This window comes from Rhopalosiphum padi, chromosome 4, assembly GCF_020882245.1.
Source record: "Rhopalosiphum padi isolate XX-2018 chromosome 4, ASM2088224v1, whole genome shotgun sequence".
NCBI classification, from domain to species: domain Eukaryota; kingdom Metazoa; phylum Arthropoda; class Insecta; order Hemiptera; family Aphididae; genus Rhopalosiphum; species Rhopalosiphum padi.
This window is the reverse complement of record NC_083600.1, coordinates 20,442,231-20,457,686: the sequence shown is the minus strand read 5'-3', so window position 1 is coordinate 20,457,686 and position 15,456 is coordinate 20,442,231. Positions and strand designations below refer to the sequence as shown.

Sequence of the window (15,456 nt, the reverse complement as noted above, 5' to 3'; positions counted from 1 at the left end):
TCTATCGTAGTTCTTCATATCCGTCACAGAGTCGGCAAAATTGCGATGGCGGTTGTAACGAAAAATTAGACGAATCAAACATATTATTAGTTAGTGCTATTAACCAAAATTTCACAACAATCAAATCTTATGGGGAGCGAAACCCTTTTCGACCAAAACCATACCCATCCCTTTTTGATCCATTCACTTTTAGGCCAAACCAAAACGTTTAATATGTCTGTATATATTATAGCTATAAAACAATAATAAAAATATAAGTGACTTACATGCAAATTATGAAGTATACAAATAAAAATACCTATCTACATAATTGTTGCCATCGATGGTTGTTTAGTTTGATAGTGACGGCAATTATCACATAGGTAATGTACAAGTAATATTTTTAATACTTTTCTATATATATATATATAACATTAAGTAAATATGTATTAAGCTTTTTAGTTTGATAAAAAAAAAACATGGTGTGATTTTGGTTATATGTCTTTTATAAGTAGGTCGATGCTCAAAAATAAAAATACCGCAGTATTTTAAACATTTAAACGCGCGTGCTACAAATATAAGAATACTATAGTGCGGAGGAATAAGTGTGACACGATAATTTCAAACAATATTTGAGGACGCGATAAATCAACTGAGGTAAAAAAAATAAGAAACCCGTAAACAACAAACTGAAATTGAAAAGATAAAACCTCAAGTGTATATTATAAAGTATGTGACATGATTAATCATGACTAACGTTTATACGAATTTATTAATGGAATTCTAAAAATTTCAATTGAAATATTTATGAAAAAAACCCACAGATATTATTTCGAAGTATAGAAAAATTACTGATACTAAAGCAGTAAAAATAGTAAACAGAATGTAATAAAAAAAGTCAGGGAGTTGGTAGAAATAAAAAATAAACAAGATATATGGAGCACTTGGACAGATGAAGTAGATTGTGTAAGTTTGAACTATGTATCACATTAAACGTTTCTTAGATGATGTTCCGATAGTATAAAAAGGGAAAATTCGCTACACTCAGAAATCAGAATTGTGAAAGTATAAAAGAACTATTTGTGGATATAATTAAAAATTAATTATTGATATCTTTATTTGCATTACGAATAGCTAATGGAAAAGGGCTTATACTTTATATACATCATAATCTATATAGTGATTGTAATACTATTAATGCTATTAAAATAATATAATCGTCACAGTTTTGTGTAAAAACATGGTAATCAAAATGCGTACACGCTGTACATGCACACCTCTTGATCTATAGAACATGCTCTCTTGGGAAATTAAGAAATGCATGTATACTGCATTACTTACAATTAGCTTAATTTTATCATATCGTGTATATATATATATATATATATATATATATTTATAATGCATACGTGAATACGTAGTCGGAGGGGAGTTGGTAGAACTTTATTTAAATTATCTACTCATTATCCTTTAGACAATATTAAATTATCCTCATATAACATATTTAAATTCAAATTAATGTGTTGTTCGAAACATCTATGATATTTATTTTAAAATTAACGTAAGATAGAATATTATACATGTCTTTCTAATGACGTGTTCATTTTGGTGGATACGTTTTAAACTTCATTTTAAATTCTGATTAAGTTTAATACTGATTTTTTTTTTTTTTAATGGTTAATTTTTCACTTTATATTTAATTTTTCAATGTAATCGATACGCGTACTTGAAAAGCAACTCGATGTATATAATATTTATAATATTATAATTTATAATGCGATTTTACATAATAAATTAGCGATAGGGGAAAAAGAAAACAAGCAAAAAAGTTGGCTGCGACAACCGCATCACTGCAGTGAGAACGACCCTTCAGAGAACACCCCAGTAGCGAGTCTTTTGTTCAATTTCGGACAATCTGCTAACACAACAATTTTAAGAGAGAAAAAGGGTAGCCTAGCCATAAGCCACATGAACATATACGCGTATACGCCATCTGTTTAGTGGTTGGTACACGTACGGGTGTAAAATAAATAAAAAAAGCTTGTTGTTTTTTTTTCTCAACACGAATGACCCGCAGGTATTGAACGAATGAATGGTTTCGATTTTTCGCAAGGATCATGGTTAATCTTTTGACAAATTACAGTAATTTACTTACCCTTCAGAAGAGAATGGAGTAAATATTGAATGATTGAATGTCGACGTTGCTACACTGATGGGTGGTCGGATTTGCGAAGGACTTAGGCTTGGCGTCGGCGAATCTGGTACCACAACGGCTCCATTCCTGAAACAAAAATAAGACAAAAATGTATTTAAAAAAACGTTGTCAAATCGAATAACAATACTAATAAGTATATAAATGAAAACATTTAAAACATTCACGTCCCTAAATTAATGTTACTATGAAAAATGCAATCATTACTAGTGTTATTATCTTCATTGTCACTTGAAGAAAAAAAAAAGCGTGTCAGTGTATACTTCTATGTCGCCGGCCATTCGAATTGATTGTTTAATTGGCTCAATTACCAAGTATAATTTGAATTTATCTTCACTTAAACTGCATTACGATTTATTAACAACAATTGGACGCGTGGCATAACAAGCGCTACACACCATTTCGAATCGAATAAAATTAGCCAAGGACACTCGTCATTCGGTTTAATGGCATATTATTTTATATACACAGTACCGTATAATATACTTATTACATAAACTATAAAGGGGATTATTTTCATTTTTCAAAAACTTCATACATTGGCACTAGACAATAATTTATTGTCAACATTTGAAATGTATTAAGTTGCCTACACTGAAACGTGTAAAACTGATTTGTTCCATAATTAGGTACATATATTTGTAGGACTGATTATTCCTCTTACGAATAGTGCCGATAACACTCCAAGTACCTACCTAAATAATATAATATTATGGTAAACGCAGTAAACTATAATCTAGTCAAATCTAAACGATTTGTTAAAAAACTAATTAAATTTAACCGAAAAGTGAATTTAAATACTATTTTGATTTATGTTTAATTGCCAAGGCCAACATATATAATATATAAATTAACTAATGAAATAATACGCGATATTGTAATTTATACGTTTAATGTTATATAATAATAATATTATGTTGATCTTATTAATCTATACAAACTAGAATAGTTTAAATTTATCACATTTACCATCATCTATAGTTCCAATGAAAACGAAGTAAATAACATGATAAATGCCATGCAGGATATATTTAAGATCATATATTGTAAGTACTATATATATATATATTTATATTAAATTGAAAATCAAATTATAACAACAACATTTGTAACAATTTTTTTTTAAACGAGAGGTGAATGTTTAAAAAATAAAATTATCTTTAGCGGGGTAGAGAAATAATAATTGTATTATTGTAATCTTATACCTAGCTTAGTAAACAACATTTTCTTAATTGTAGTCAAAATAATATTGATCCGAGAGGTTTCACCGTATCCAAATAATATTTTCTGCTGCTCAACGTGTCGCGGACGATAAAATACTATAATATTATACTAACCCTCCTGGTGGAGACGGCGACGTTGGCCTATCGTCTGGGCCACCATTCATGCCACAGCTGGCAGGTGATTCGCTTCGGTCAGATATGTGAACTGTACTGGTGCGGGCATCTTCGTCTGGTTCGCTGCCACTATGCCCGTCGTCTCTGGGTTCACCTTCTAATGCATTAGCCTATAAATACGAATAAACTCAACATTAGTCAATAATAATAATTATAATACAATCATAAAATAGTAGGTATTATTAATAATTTGTACGAGAGAAAAATAGATATTAAAATGCAAACATTATTATTATCGAATAAATGAGAGGTTTTCTTACAAGTCCAGCTAAAAAGAATTATCGTGGCGGTATATATTGTACTTGTTTTATTATTTTTTTTTCATTTTAAAACATAATATAATGGCAAAGTTATTTATGGTTGAAAAATGATCATCCGGAGGAAACTGTGGTAATACTGTCGTTTTTATTCGGTTTCATGATTTATGACCCGCGGGTCCGGTTAATAAATAATACATTACGTTCGCTGTGAAAACGAGCGTCGTAAAAAGAAGAAATGAAATAAATATGGCGCCGTCGACCATTTTGGTTAACTGTAAGTCGGTTTTTTTTCTTCTACAGTTCGCCCTTTTTTTATTTCCATTTTTCCTTCTTTTTTTCATTTTTTAATGCTTATTTGTTTTTTAAGCGACAACTGGAAACTATTTGCTTGACATTAACGAAAAAGCGTTAAGAGATTATTAACTGGCGACAATAAATCAGCGGACGCGGTGACAAGCGACTCGGGTGATAAATATATGAAGGAAAACCACAGCGAACGCGCGTACAACGCCGCAGCACAGTGTTCGGTTATACATTAAAAAGGGTTAAGATGACATCATCGTAACACCATAAATTTGGATATGCTCTACGTAAAACACCTGAGGCAAATTAAACTTAACGGATAAATCAAAAACCCCGTCATCTTCCACCGTTATATTTAGGTTCGTTTGCCGAAAGGGTTTTCTATAAATAAATAAATCTACTCGCGGCGAACATAACATTGTGCACCAAGATTTGTGGTTGAAACCTCTTATTGTTATTGCATATTATCTGCGGCTGCATTTGGTCATATTTCTCAAAAGCTATATATCTTACCGGGGACTTTTCGAGTATAATATGTACCATAAAACGCGTGTTTTTATGATAAACGGCTAAATGCTTGAAAGTTTGTTGTTCGCGGTTTTGAACGAGACAACGCGTGATGTGTTAACAATATATGTTTGTATAATATACTCTCTCTTATTATGCGATTTGCCTAAATGTTTGTTACCAACAAACAAAACTTTTAAGATAAATATCTCGTGGAAATACGCTGTAAGGAAAGTATAATATAATGTTTTTTTTTTTAATTATAATGATTTTACATACTTTTGTGGACGGCGAATGTTGCATATCTTTTGCCATATGATCCAGCTGTTCTTGTAATGAACCAGTCCTGTCGTGTTCTTCTCGTTTTCTTTGCTCTTCTTTCAGTCGTTCGGCTTTTCTCCATTTCGCTCTACGATTTTGGAACCAGACCTGTGGATTAAAAAAGAAATGTGTTAACACGTTAATAAATTTATCTTCATTTTTCGTAGCGAACATATTTTATGAGGTTGGAGAATATTATGTCATTTATTCGTACTATAATACACAAATTATTGATAATCGTGTATCAGCAGATAACACTAATCGGTATAATTTATTATTGCATTTAAAATGTCAATATGATTGTAAAGAGTAGTATACAACAACTGTAGTTAATAAAAATAACGCACATGTATGTATGCCACTAATCGATAGTTGCCATTTTGACGTTAAAAGCCCCTTTCTTAAAATTTCATAAAGTATATTGAAAATATTTCTTCTTCTTTTTCCTATTCCGTCAGCTGCAGACTCGAGAAACATTGCTCAATAAATAAACGTCCGCAAAACACACGCATGACGTCAAACAGCCATCATTTGGTTTGTGTTGTCTTATACGTTCGCGGGGTTCCTTCTTCCACTCCTCGGCTGTTTAAAACTTTACCGGTTATTGTTGCTGCAACCGCGCGAATACCGCCCGCGCTCACGGCTGGCCCTCATCCCAGGATAACCTCTTCCGCGAGTATAACCCATTTGGGAATCAAAATGCGCGGCTGTCAAATAAACATCAATAACACCAACGGGGTCGTGGTATCAATTCGTTAAGTGACGTAGAGTCCGCGCCGAAGCCACAAGAGACCCCCAAAGAACCCTTGAATTTTTTTTAAGCATATCTCGCGTGCAACGCTATCGTGTGCGTAAGTAAAGTAAGGAGTATGCCTTCAGGAAATGGCATGTATCTATGCTTGACACGAGAGGGAACGAATGTAGTTTTATTCGTCTGTGTTTAGTGCTTTGTTTCCAAGTGCGCGACTCTTACTTTGCCCGTGTTATATCACGTGGTCGAGTGCTTGGGCCCGTAGGAGCGTTTGAAAAATTACCCGTCGAAACAGACATAATTTGTACTACATATCATAAGTTTCAATTTTTTACAAACAACTATATTGTGGCTTTTCATCCGTTGAGATTAAATGCTAGTTTCGTATTATGAAAATTTCGTAGGTCGAGACCGGATAGGTATAAGCATAATAATTTGTTTACTTATAGAAACGTTATAAACCGAGAGAGAAAGAATAACCGCGGAGACGTAAATAATTTAGGTAGTGAAAACACTGTAATCTCACTATATATTATGGTATTTTTAAAGTGAGAATTTAAAATTTAAAAAAAAAGGTATATTAAGCATATAATATATATTTATACATCGGTATACCTACACTTCGTTGTGTAGGTTTTAATTGGAACTTCCAAAATGATTACGGAAGTCTAATTTAAATCATACAATTTTAATTAATTATACACTTGTAATTAAAATGCTACTGTTTTTTCTTTTAAAGTATTAAAATTTAAATCATTCAAATCCAAAAAAAAAAAGAAAATAATAATAATAATAAAATGCGATGATTTAAAAAATGTAATTAAAATGCGTATTTTATTAACGCGTATATTCACAAAAACGAATAAATAATATGTAATAACGTATAATATAGAATATACAATCGTTATTAATGCATTTTTCGATTAATTAATCGTAAAACTCGATATTTTTTATGTTTATCAATTTAAAAATTCTAAAAAAAGTTACAGACTAAACGAGTGTTTCAATGTAACGTGAGCATACATCAATATATGTTGTGTACATATAAATAATAATTTTAAAAAGGAAATCACAAAACGGATATATTACGTAATCGAAATCTCTAAGGACTTTGCGGTCTCTTTAGGTGTACCGTATGTGCTGCATTGCACGAGACATTAATGGTCCGAGACAAGTAAAACTATATTGACATTTGGGTAGCCTATTAGCTGTCGGATTACATTGAAATCGAAAATCACCCCCAGGCTCCCTTAACCCTCGTTGGTTAAAAAAAAAAAACTAACCCCAATATTTTATGTCTGCTCTTCCATAGAGGTAAGATTTATACTCGAAATAATTCTAAAGATAAATTTATATGTTTATACACGTGTACATAGTTTTAGGTGAGGTTGACTTTTTCAATTTTCTTTTCTATTTTATTTCCTAAATCACCTGTGTTATGGCAAAATAAAAATATGTACAGACGATTTTATTTTAACATGTTATTCGCTTGCAATAATGCTCCAAGTATAAACTATAACCTTATCCGCCCAATTAATTTTATAAAGTATCCTAAATTTATACAAATGTTCCAATATATATATTATATTATATTAATAAACAGAATTTTGAATTGGAAGAAATTAACATAGTTTTGGAAATATAACATAACGTCCGGTATCAGTACATTGGCGTTAAATGAATATTTGAGTATATATTATACTTTATTAGATTACAATTATTGAGTTAAACTTTAAAATACCATTAAAAATTCAAAGTGTATTCACTCTGCCATTCTGGTGTTTTAGATTCAAAATAGTATCTAAAATGAATAGGTAAATGCATTAATAATAAATTCTTTATTGATTCCGATTTAATATTAAAATTAATAAAACATACATTTAAAGTTTAAATTATATGTAAGCTATGTATGTAATCTATTTTATATCACATTCATAAATAATTGTATTTGTATTTAGTTTAATTTTTAATATAACACTAAAAAGAATTGAATATTTTGTTAATTATAAATGAATACTAAATAATAATAATAATTTAAAATTTACATAATTTGATATATTTTTCAAAAATAAAAATAAATTATTTTTAATAAATTTAATTATTTTTGTCCTTTGAAAACAAATCGTTGATTCGAAACCATATGATTACAATGATTTATTTATAAGTTTATTACAATATTATATTAAAAATATTATAATATTTTAATTATTTATATGTTAATCTTAATAATAATCCTTGAATTATTTTTAAAATAATAGACGTTATTACTTTCTTGGAGTTATACTCAATAAATTTGATAAAATATTAATATATATATTATAGATCACGCAATCCGTTAAAGTATAGCTTTAACAATTATTAAGTTGGTAGTTTATGTTTTAGTTTTGATAAATTAGGTATGTGCTTTTAAACTAACTACTAGGTTGATAGAAACTGAGAAGTGAGAGGTATAAATTTAATTGTATAATAAAACATACTTACTTATGTAAAGCCTTATTAAAAAAAGGAAAACAACAACAATAAAGAAAGCTTCTCTTTAGAACAGCTTGAAGGCAGGAAGCCTTAACATTATTATTAATTATGATTATTTTGTGTTGCACTGAGACAGGGGTCTGTGATGGAGTGTCCAACACTAATTGACGGCCGACGACCTCCCAGACGTCAAAACAATGCCTCCAATTACTGGTTGTGTTAGGTTCAAGGGTCAGTAGAAAAAAGTGTTTTTTGATAATTATATTTTTGCAAGACAAAAGATGAAAATTCTCTGCTTAAATAATTAATGAGGAAAATAACGTTTTTGCGTAGCACGTGCATATTAATTATTATTATTCCGTGTATTTGAAGATTTGTTTTAAATTTAATCTCACTTTAGGAATTTATACAACTCAAGGATTGGAATGTTTTTTTAAATTAAATTTTATTATCTTAAGTTCTGGCCTAATAAAATATGCAGTATATATGTAGTTAATTTAAATGACATAAATAGTTTAAAATCAATAATATATTGTAACAATGACAGATACAAATACAAATATTTCTATAATCGCTACTTTTTTCTTTCATGTAATCTTTTCATAAGTCTAGCTTGGATCTAACTTGGATCAAAGTATAATAAAACAAACAGAGAAGGTCTATATCATAAATGTTTAACGTGTGGAACATCAAACACATAAATTGAGTAGTTATTTATAATCATCTATAATTGATTAAATATTAAAATCTAATGAATTCATTTGACCTAATTTTTGAATTTGTACTGTGAAGAAATACTTATATCTCGTAAAAAAAAAATAATGAACAATATCTAATTTCTTGTGTCTTAAATGCATTTTTATCTTTAGGAATTTATAGTTTGAAGATTGGAATGTTTTTAAAATTCTATTTTCTGTTTTTAAGTCATAGTCTATTAATATACACATTTTACGTAGTTGATTTGAATGGTATTATAATAATAATATATATAGTTGAAAAACAATGACAGATGACAGTATAAATAATTCGATAATCACTATCTTTTTCTTTATTGTAAAATTTTCTTAAGGATAAAGTTCAGACATTAATTTGGATCCAGGTTCATTAAAACTAACAGAAGTTAATAACATTAATATATAATGTGAGGAACATTAAAATCAAACACAAAAATTGAGTAGTTAGTTTTGTTTCTCTAATTGATTAAACGTTGAAGTCTAACGAGTTAATTTGGTCTAATTTATGAATTTATTATCGTTCAAGACTTACATATTTGTTTGTGTGTTAAATGCATTTTTATTTGCTTATGTTTTTTCATTGAAACTTATCTTACGCTTATATACATATAGCACTCATCGAGACATTCTTGCTTTTGTTTTTATTTTAGATCTATAGTAAAGGTATCAAAGTTTAAATAAGATTAGCTCAATAATTGAATTATTCATCGATCATTTGTGGCAGACGTGCCAAACGCGTTTATAATGAAAAAGAGTATATTATTTAATCGAGAGAGTGAGAGAGGAGTTTTTAGCCTTCAGCATAGGTTGATGTGTACACTCTACCGCAAATTATAATTATATAAAAATATAAAAATAAAGGTTTAAAAGTTCGTCATATTATTTATTACATCAGTGATTTTATTAAGTTAACCCCTTAAGTGTATTCAATGGCGGCCAAAGCCGACGCGTTACCATAGCAACTGAACCGTCTTACTTATTATGGCGGCGTCGTTTGCAATGTTTACGTAAAAATAAAGAGATAAACGATGAGGTATTTGCTTTCGTATCGAATTAAATGCCACAAGCTTATAAAGGCATAAAATGTTGCATCCGCAAGATAATTGAAATTTATATGGATTAATATAGTACCATATTATAATATGCATGATGATACAACTTCCTATGATGAAAATAATTATGTTTATGTTTCTATATAATGTCTATCTTCGTAGATACTATATTCACTTAAAAAGCGTTGTTTCATCAGTTCCAATATTCAAAAATGTTGTAGAAATATTATTTTTGCAATAATGTATACCATAAAATTATACGTGTTACGTTAAGTATATTTTTTTATAATACCTGAACACGAGCTTCGGTCAATTGAATTTTAGCCGCTAAATCTTCTCTTGTAAATACATCAGGGTAGTGAGTCTGAGCAAATGCCGTTTCCAGTTCTTCGAGCTAAAATAATAACAATAAGAAACATTTATTTTTAAAATTGATTATAATTTATAAGACAATGCAATGCTTGCAATATAATTTATATTTGGACTTTATAAGAAGTTTATAAGAAAAAAAATCTAAGATGTGTTGCAATTTTTTTGCTGTATGTACGTTACCATAAGAAAACACAATTCCCCAAGGTAATTAAATTAAAAATTAAGATAATATTTTCTTTTTGTTTGTTATCAACACAACTAGATATTTTGATTTTAAAATTAAATCGTAACAAATGATTATATTTGAAAATTATTCATTAGTCTAGTTTTTATTTAAAACGAAACAGAAAAAGGTCATCGGGTTTTCAATGTAACTAAAAAAATAAATAAGCAGCTTATAACATCTATCATAGCAGATAAGACAATAATTTTTAAAATTTAGAATTATTTATTAAACAAATAATATTCGATATCATTGTAATATATATTATTTTAGCCTGACACATGATAATAGATTTAAAAAACGGGGGCTATATAATATTATAATATGATGATTTTAAAGTTATATAATCAATAATATTGTTATAAAGCATACTAAATAATTAGCAAAGATTAAATATTACATTTATTAATTATTTATTTGTCCTAAAACCATTATTAATGATTATTATCCTTAGAACATAAAGTTTAATAAATTAAAATCTTTTTTAGATTTCCTTTTATCAATATCTTCAAAAAAAAATTATCAGTTCAATATTTTCATATTTTTCGGTAATTTTAATTTAAAAATGAAGTTTTCATCGCCCCATATCTTTATGAATAATTATAAATTATATAAACAATTTTAGTACCTATCCACAACTATGGTTAATAATTAAAAATAAAAATTTGAATAAAATAAATGCATTATTAAAAAGTAAACTGAACATGCTTATCGAATATCCCTAGATGTGTACCTATTAAATAGCAAATATTATGTACTAATCAATAAACATTATGCTTTAAAACTATAAATAATAAACATTTCAATCATAAATAGTATAACATGGTAATAAACTAAGAAAGCATCATATATATTATAACAACATAATATAAACATTTTTGAGTACAGTACATAAATTGTTGAAAAATTAAAAATGTAAGCATAAATAGGACATGTTGTCGTACCTGTTGTAGTGTAAATGTAGTTCGATTCCTTCTTTGTTTACGTCTAACAAATGAATCATCATGAATTGCAGGATGATACGAATAACTAGTGTCTAAAACATAACATGACCAATGTATTTTAATTAATTATAACATATTATTTTATTAACATGGGTCCATATTAAGATTTAATATAATATTATTAACAAACATTTTTTTTTGGATTTTTTTTGTAATTAAATTTGGATCTGATTACTATAAAAATATGTAATTATAAAAAAGTATGATAATGAAATTGAGTGATTGTCTTACCCTATTATTTAATATGGTTTTATTGCCCTAAAAAGTGTTTTCCGGAAAAATGTACAAATAATTATTTTAAAACTGATCTAAACTGATCTACTAAAGATCTAAAAAAAAAAATTGTTCCTGCAATCGAATTTAAAATTTGTTGACATATTATGTTAGCAGTAACATTTTTTCAAAGTCTAGTGTTAATTAAACAGGTGTTTTTATTTTATTCAGATAATTTAACTTCCACACACAGACACACAGACATTTTTTTTTTCAATGCAATTAAACTTCAATTTTTTTTTATAAATAAAGTGGAAACGAATGACCGGATATAATTTAATATTTGTAATTTACAAATATCAAGGGATCGTGAAAACATTAGTTAGATTGTAAATCAATGAACCTACCTACTCTCCCTTACTTATACAGTACGTGACTGATGGTGTAAAACTGAAAACGTAGTTAAAGGTCCGTCCCACCCAGACAAAACTAGAGTAGGTGGGTTAGGGAAGAGGAATTGCAAAAGGGACTGGGATGATGGTATCCCAGTAAAAGCTATCGTCGCCTAACAACGTTTAACTCCTAAGTGAATCATGGAACAAGACGCCGAGCAGGACCGAGAAGTCCCGAGGGGCTTCGGGACGGATTCTATCCGGAATTTAATTAAGGAGGAATGAACCTAATTACGGTTCAAGAGTACTGGGAGGGGGGGGGCAGTGGGTTTCCTTCAGGATTGCATTATGGAAATTTTCGTTAGCTGCGCCTTTGAAATATTCATACACAGCTCGGTCTGGCACCGGCGTAATGAGCCATAATGGTTTTTCGGCAAAGTGGTAGATATATAGTACCTAAACATTGGAATTAGCAATAGGGCGCTTGTGTATATTATATAGGATAATCAAATATAACTATTATGTTTCTATGAAATTATTGATGATAACTGATCAGGTTTATACAACATTCTGAAAATAACAATTTAAAAGTTGATTTTAAAAGTTTTATGATTATTATTAGTAATACAATTGTACCTAATAAATATTAGTATTTTTAATGCTAAAATATTAGTAATTCATCATAAAAATGTATTGCTTAATAATCAAAATATGTTTTATAATACATAGGTAAGTACTAGGATTTTTATAATTTACTTTAAAATACAAACTTAATTTTTTGCTAATTTTTTTTAACGCACTAACATTATATAACTAATTCATATAATGTTCATGTATGTTTAATACACTCGTTTCTATTTAGTTGGGTGCGATGTAAACATTGAATTGTCCATTAATATTTAACCAAGGTTTCGATCAAAGTGTGCAGAAGGTCCCTAATTTCTGACCCTTCTGTAACTACATAAACACTCGTGAACAGTGATGTACGTAATCTTATTTTTCACATTCTATATATTATACTCTATCTGTTCCCCAGTAGAAAAAAAATCCCCTACTCGTATATGACCTCAACGCGTATATCATTGATTAATCACGTTACACTCCGTCAGAACACCAGAAATACCAATCGAATCGGACGGGCCAGTGCTTAAATACAAATTGTTGGGCCGTCAGACAGATGGGCGCCAATTACCCAGCACTGTGGTCCATTATGCACTACCAGTAACCGGCCTCGTCGACCCAAGGGACGGAAGAAATATAATAACTTTCGAACATACACTATCGGGTTACGGTGGTTTTATTATATTTATATTTATTACTATTAGTTTTTTTTTTAATCGTACGGGAGGCATTTTGATATTATTTTAAAAGCACTGTATGTTTTTGGGATTTTTTTTTTCTGTAAAATGGGAGTTATGTTTTTTAAGAACGAGTAAATCGGCTTTAAAACCACCAGTTCTCTCCGTGGAAATCGGCTTAAACCGAATTATAACATTACTAGTCACGACGTTGTGAACTCTTTCTGGGAACCGGGGGTGCACATAATACAAAAGTTTATCAATATAGCTTTTATTTTTCCATCTTTTATTCGCATACAAAAACCCGTAACTGACAATATTACGGAACTTTTACGGAAATTCAAGCACCGTGAAAACAAGCTTTCGGAAATTGAAACTTAAATTTTTAACCACGTTGTGGATCTTTGAGCCCCTGCAGAAAACTTTCAAAACAAAGAATTAAGCCTCGTTATTATTATTGCAGCATACATAGAGACTCCGGTAATGGAGGATAATCCAGACTCATTATTCATGGAAAAATTTTCATTTCCGGAATTAAATTACCGGATTATGCGGTCGCGTCTGTAGAGTGTATTTTTTAGAAGCAAAAAGATTATATTGAAGTTTGCTGTACAATATTATTACATTGTTAAACCTTGATTTAATGCCGCTATTTTAATGCAGTAAATTCACCATCGCCGTATGATATAGAATCGTATAATAAATGCAATTAAAAATAAATTGAAGATACCATTGATAATAATTAAGAGTAAAATTGGAAAAACAATAGAGATAGGTTAATAATAACAGTGTAACTAAACTCGAAAAAAGGAGCTCGATTAAAAATATCAAAGTAATGTATTTTATGATTCAATACAACATTTGCTGGTGTTGAATTATATATTTTTTTAATTTTCTGTTTGCTTTACACTCGTATATTTATTATTTATTGCTCACAGATTTCACACGTATGATATAATAAATATAATTTAAAATATGTTTAAACATATGCAATAAAAATTTGTCTTCTCTATTATATCGGTTCACTGCGTGTAGAAAATAAAGTTTTAAACATAACACAGATAAACAGTAAATTTACATTTATTCGGATCTTGTGTTTTTGTTTTTGTTTTTTTTTTTTAATGATTATTCAATTATGATCAATATAATACAGCGTACTTTATTGGGGGATTAATATACTTACATGGATGTGACGACGAAAACGGATAGTCGATTGATGGTATCCGTGTCGATGGTGTAGGGTGTAATGGGGGCGCTGGGCAATGATAGCAGAACATTCCGCCAGCTGCTCCTGCAAAATATAAAAACAATGCATTTTTTAATCACCCTTTTTTAAACACTGGATGCATTGAATAATGCAATGTTATATAAAATAATAAATCTTGTATTAAATAAATAAATATTGAATATCCCGCGGTATCTAAATTATTATATAATTAATAACCGCGATAATACAAAAACAATTATTTAACTCCAGCTAATAGAATCGACTATGATATAATTATCAAACAACAAGAATGATTAAGAGGGCCCGTATGCATTGTCGGCATCTTACAAAAATATAACATAGAAAACTTGCATTCAGTAGAATCGATTTTGTGTTGTTACGTCTTTGTTAGTAAATTTATTAAAATTAAAGTGAACTGTCCTATTATCAAAGTTACTGGTAAGAATATTATCCAGAAGATGCATATTTACACATATTCATTGTCTCTATCTTAAACTCGGCTAAACACACAATATAATATACTAATGTTAAAACCAGTTATAAGTAGATATTAAAATGATCATATATAAAAATATTAATACCTCGCTTTACAATTATTAAAATATCGAAAAAATCCTACCCGAGAACTGCATTGATAATGGTATTGTCTTTGAATTTGATAACATATAAATTTACTCTAATATTAAAAATAACAAAATTGTATTGAGAATATGGAACGTACATTTCAAATTGTTTGTG

General features: G+C 29.0%; 2 protein-coding genes across 2 annotated transcripts in view; one reads left to right on the top strand and one right to left on the bottom strand.

Annotated features, from left to right (window-relative positions):
- LOC132929539 (cGMP-dependent protein kinase, isozyme 2 forms cD4/T1/T3A/T3B) overlaps positions 1-15,456 on the top strand; it is a 159,804-nt gene that overhangs the window by 10,217 nt on the left and 134,131 nt on the right. The window lies entirely within an intron of this gene.
- The window catches only part of LOC132929540 (dorsal root ganglia homeobox protein), a 42,230-nt gene that overhangs the window by 19,693 nt on the left and 7,081 nt on the right, over positions 1-15,456 (bottom strand). The window contains exons 2-7 of the mRNA XM_060994943.1: positions 14,674-14,781; positions 11,528-11,619; positions 10,281-10,382; positions 4,938-5,087; positions 3,529-3,698; positions 2,135-2,260 (exon numbers count right to left, since the gene is read on the bottom strand). Of these exons, the coding sequence (XP_060850926.1) occupies positions 2,135-2,260; positions 3,529-3,698; positions 4,938-5,087; positions 10,281-10,382; positions 11,528-11,619; positions 14,674-14,767 (734 nt within the window). The 5' untranslated portion in view covers positions 14,768-14,781. The remainder of the gene's footprint in view (positions 1-2,134; positions 2,261-3,528; positions 3,699-4,937; positions 5,088-10,280; positions 10,383-11,527; positions 11,620-14,673; positions 14,782-15,456) is intronic.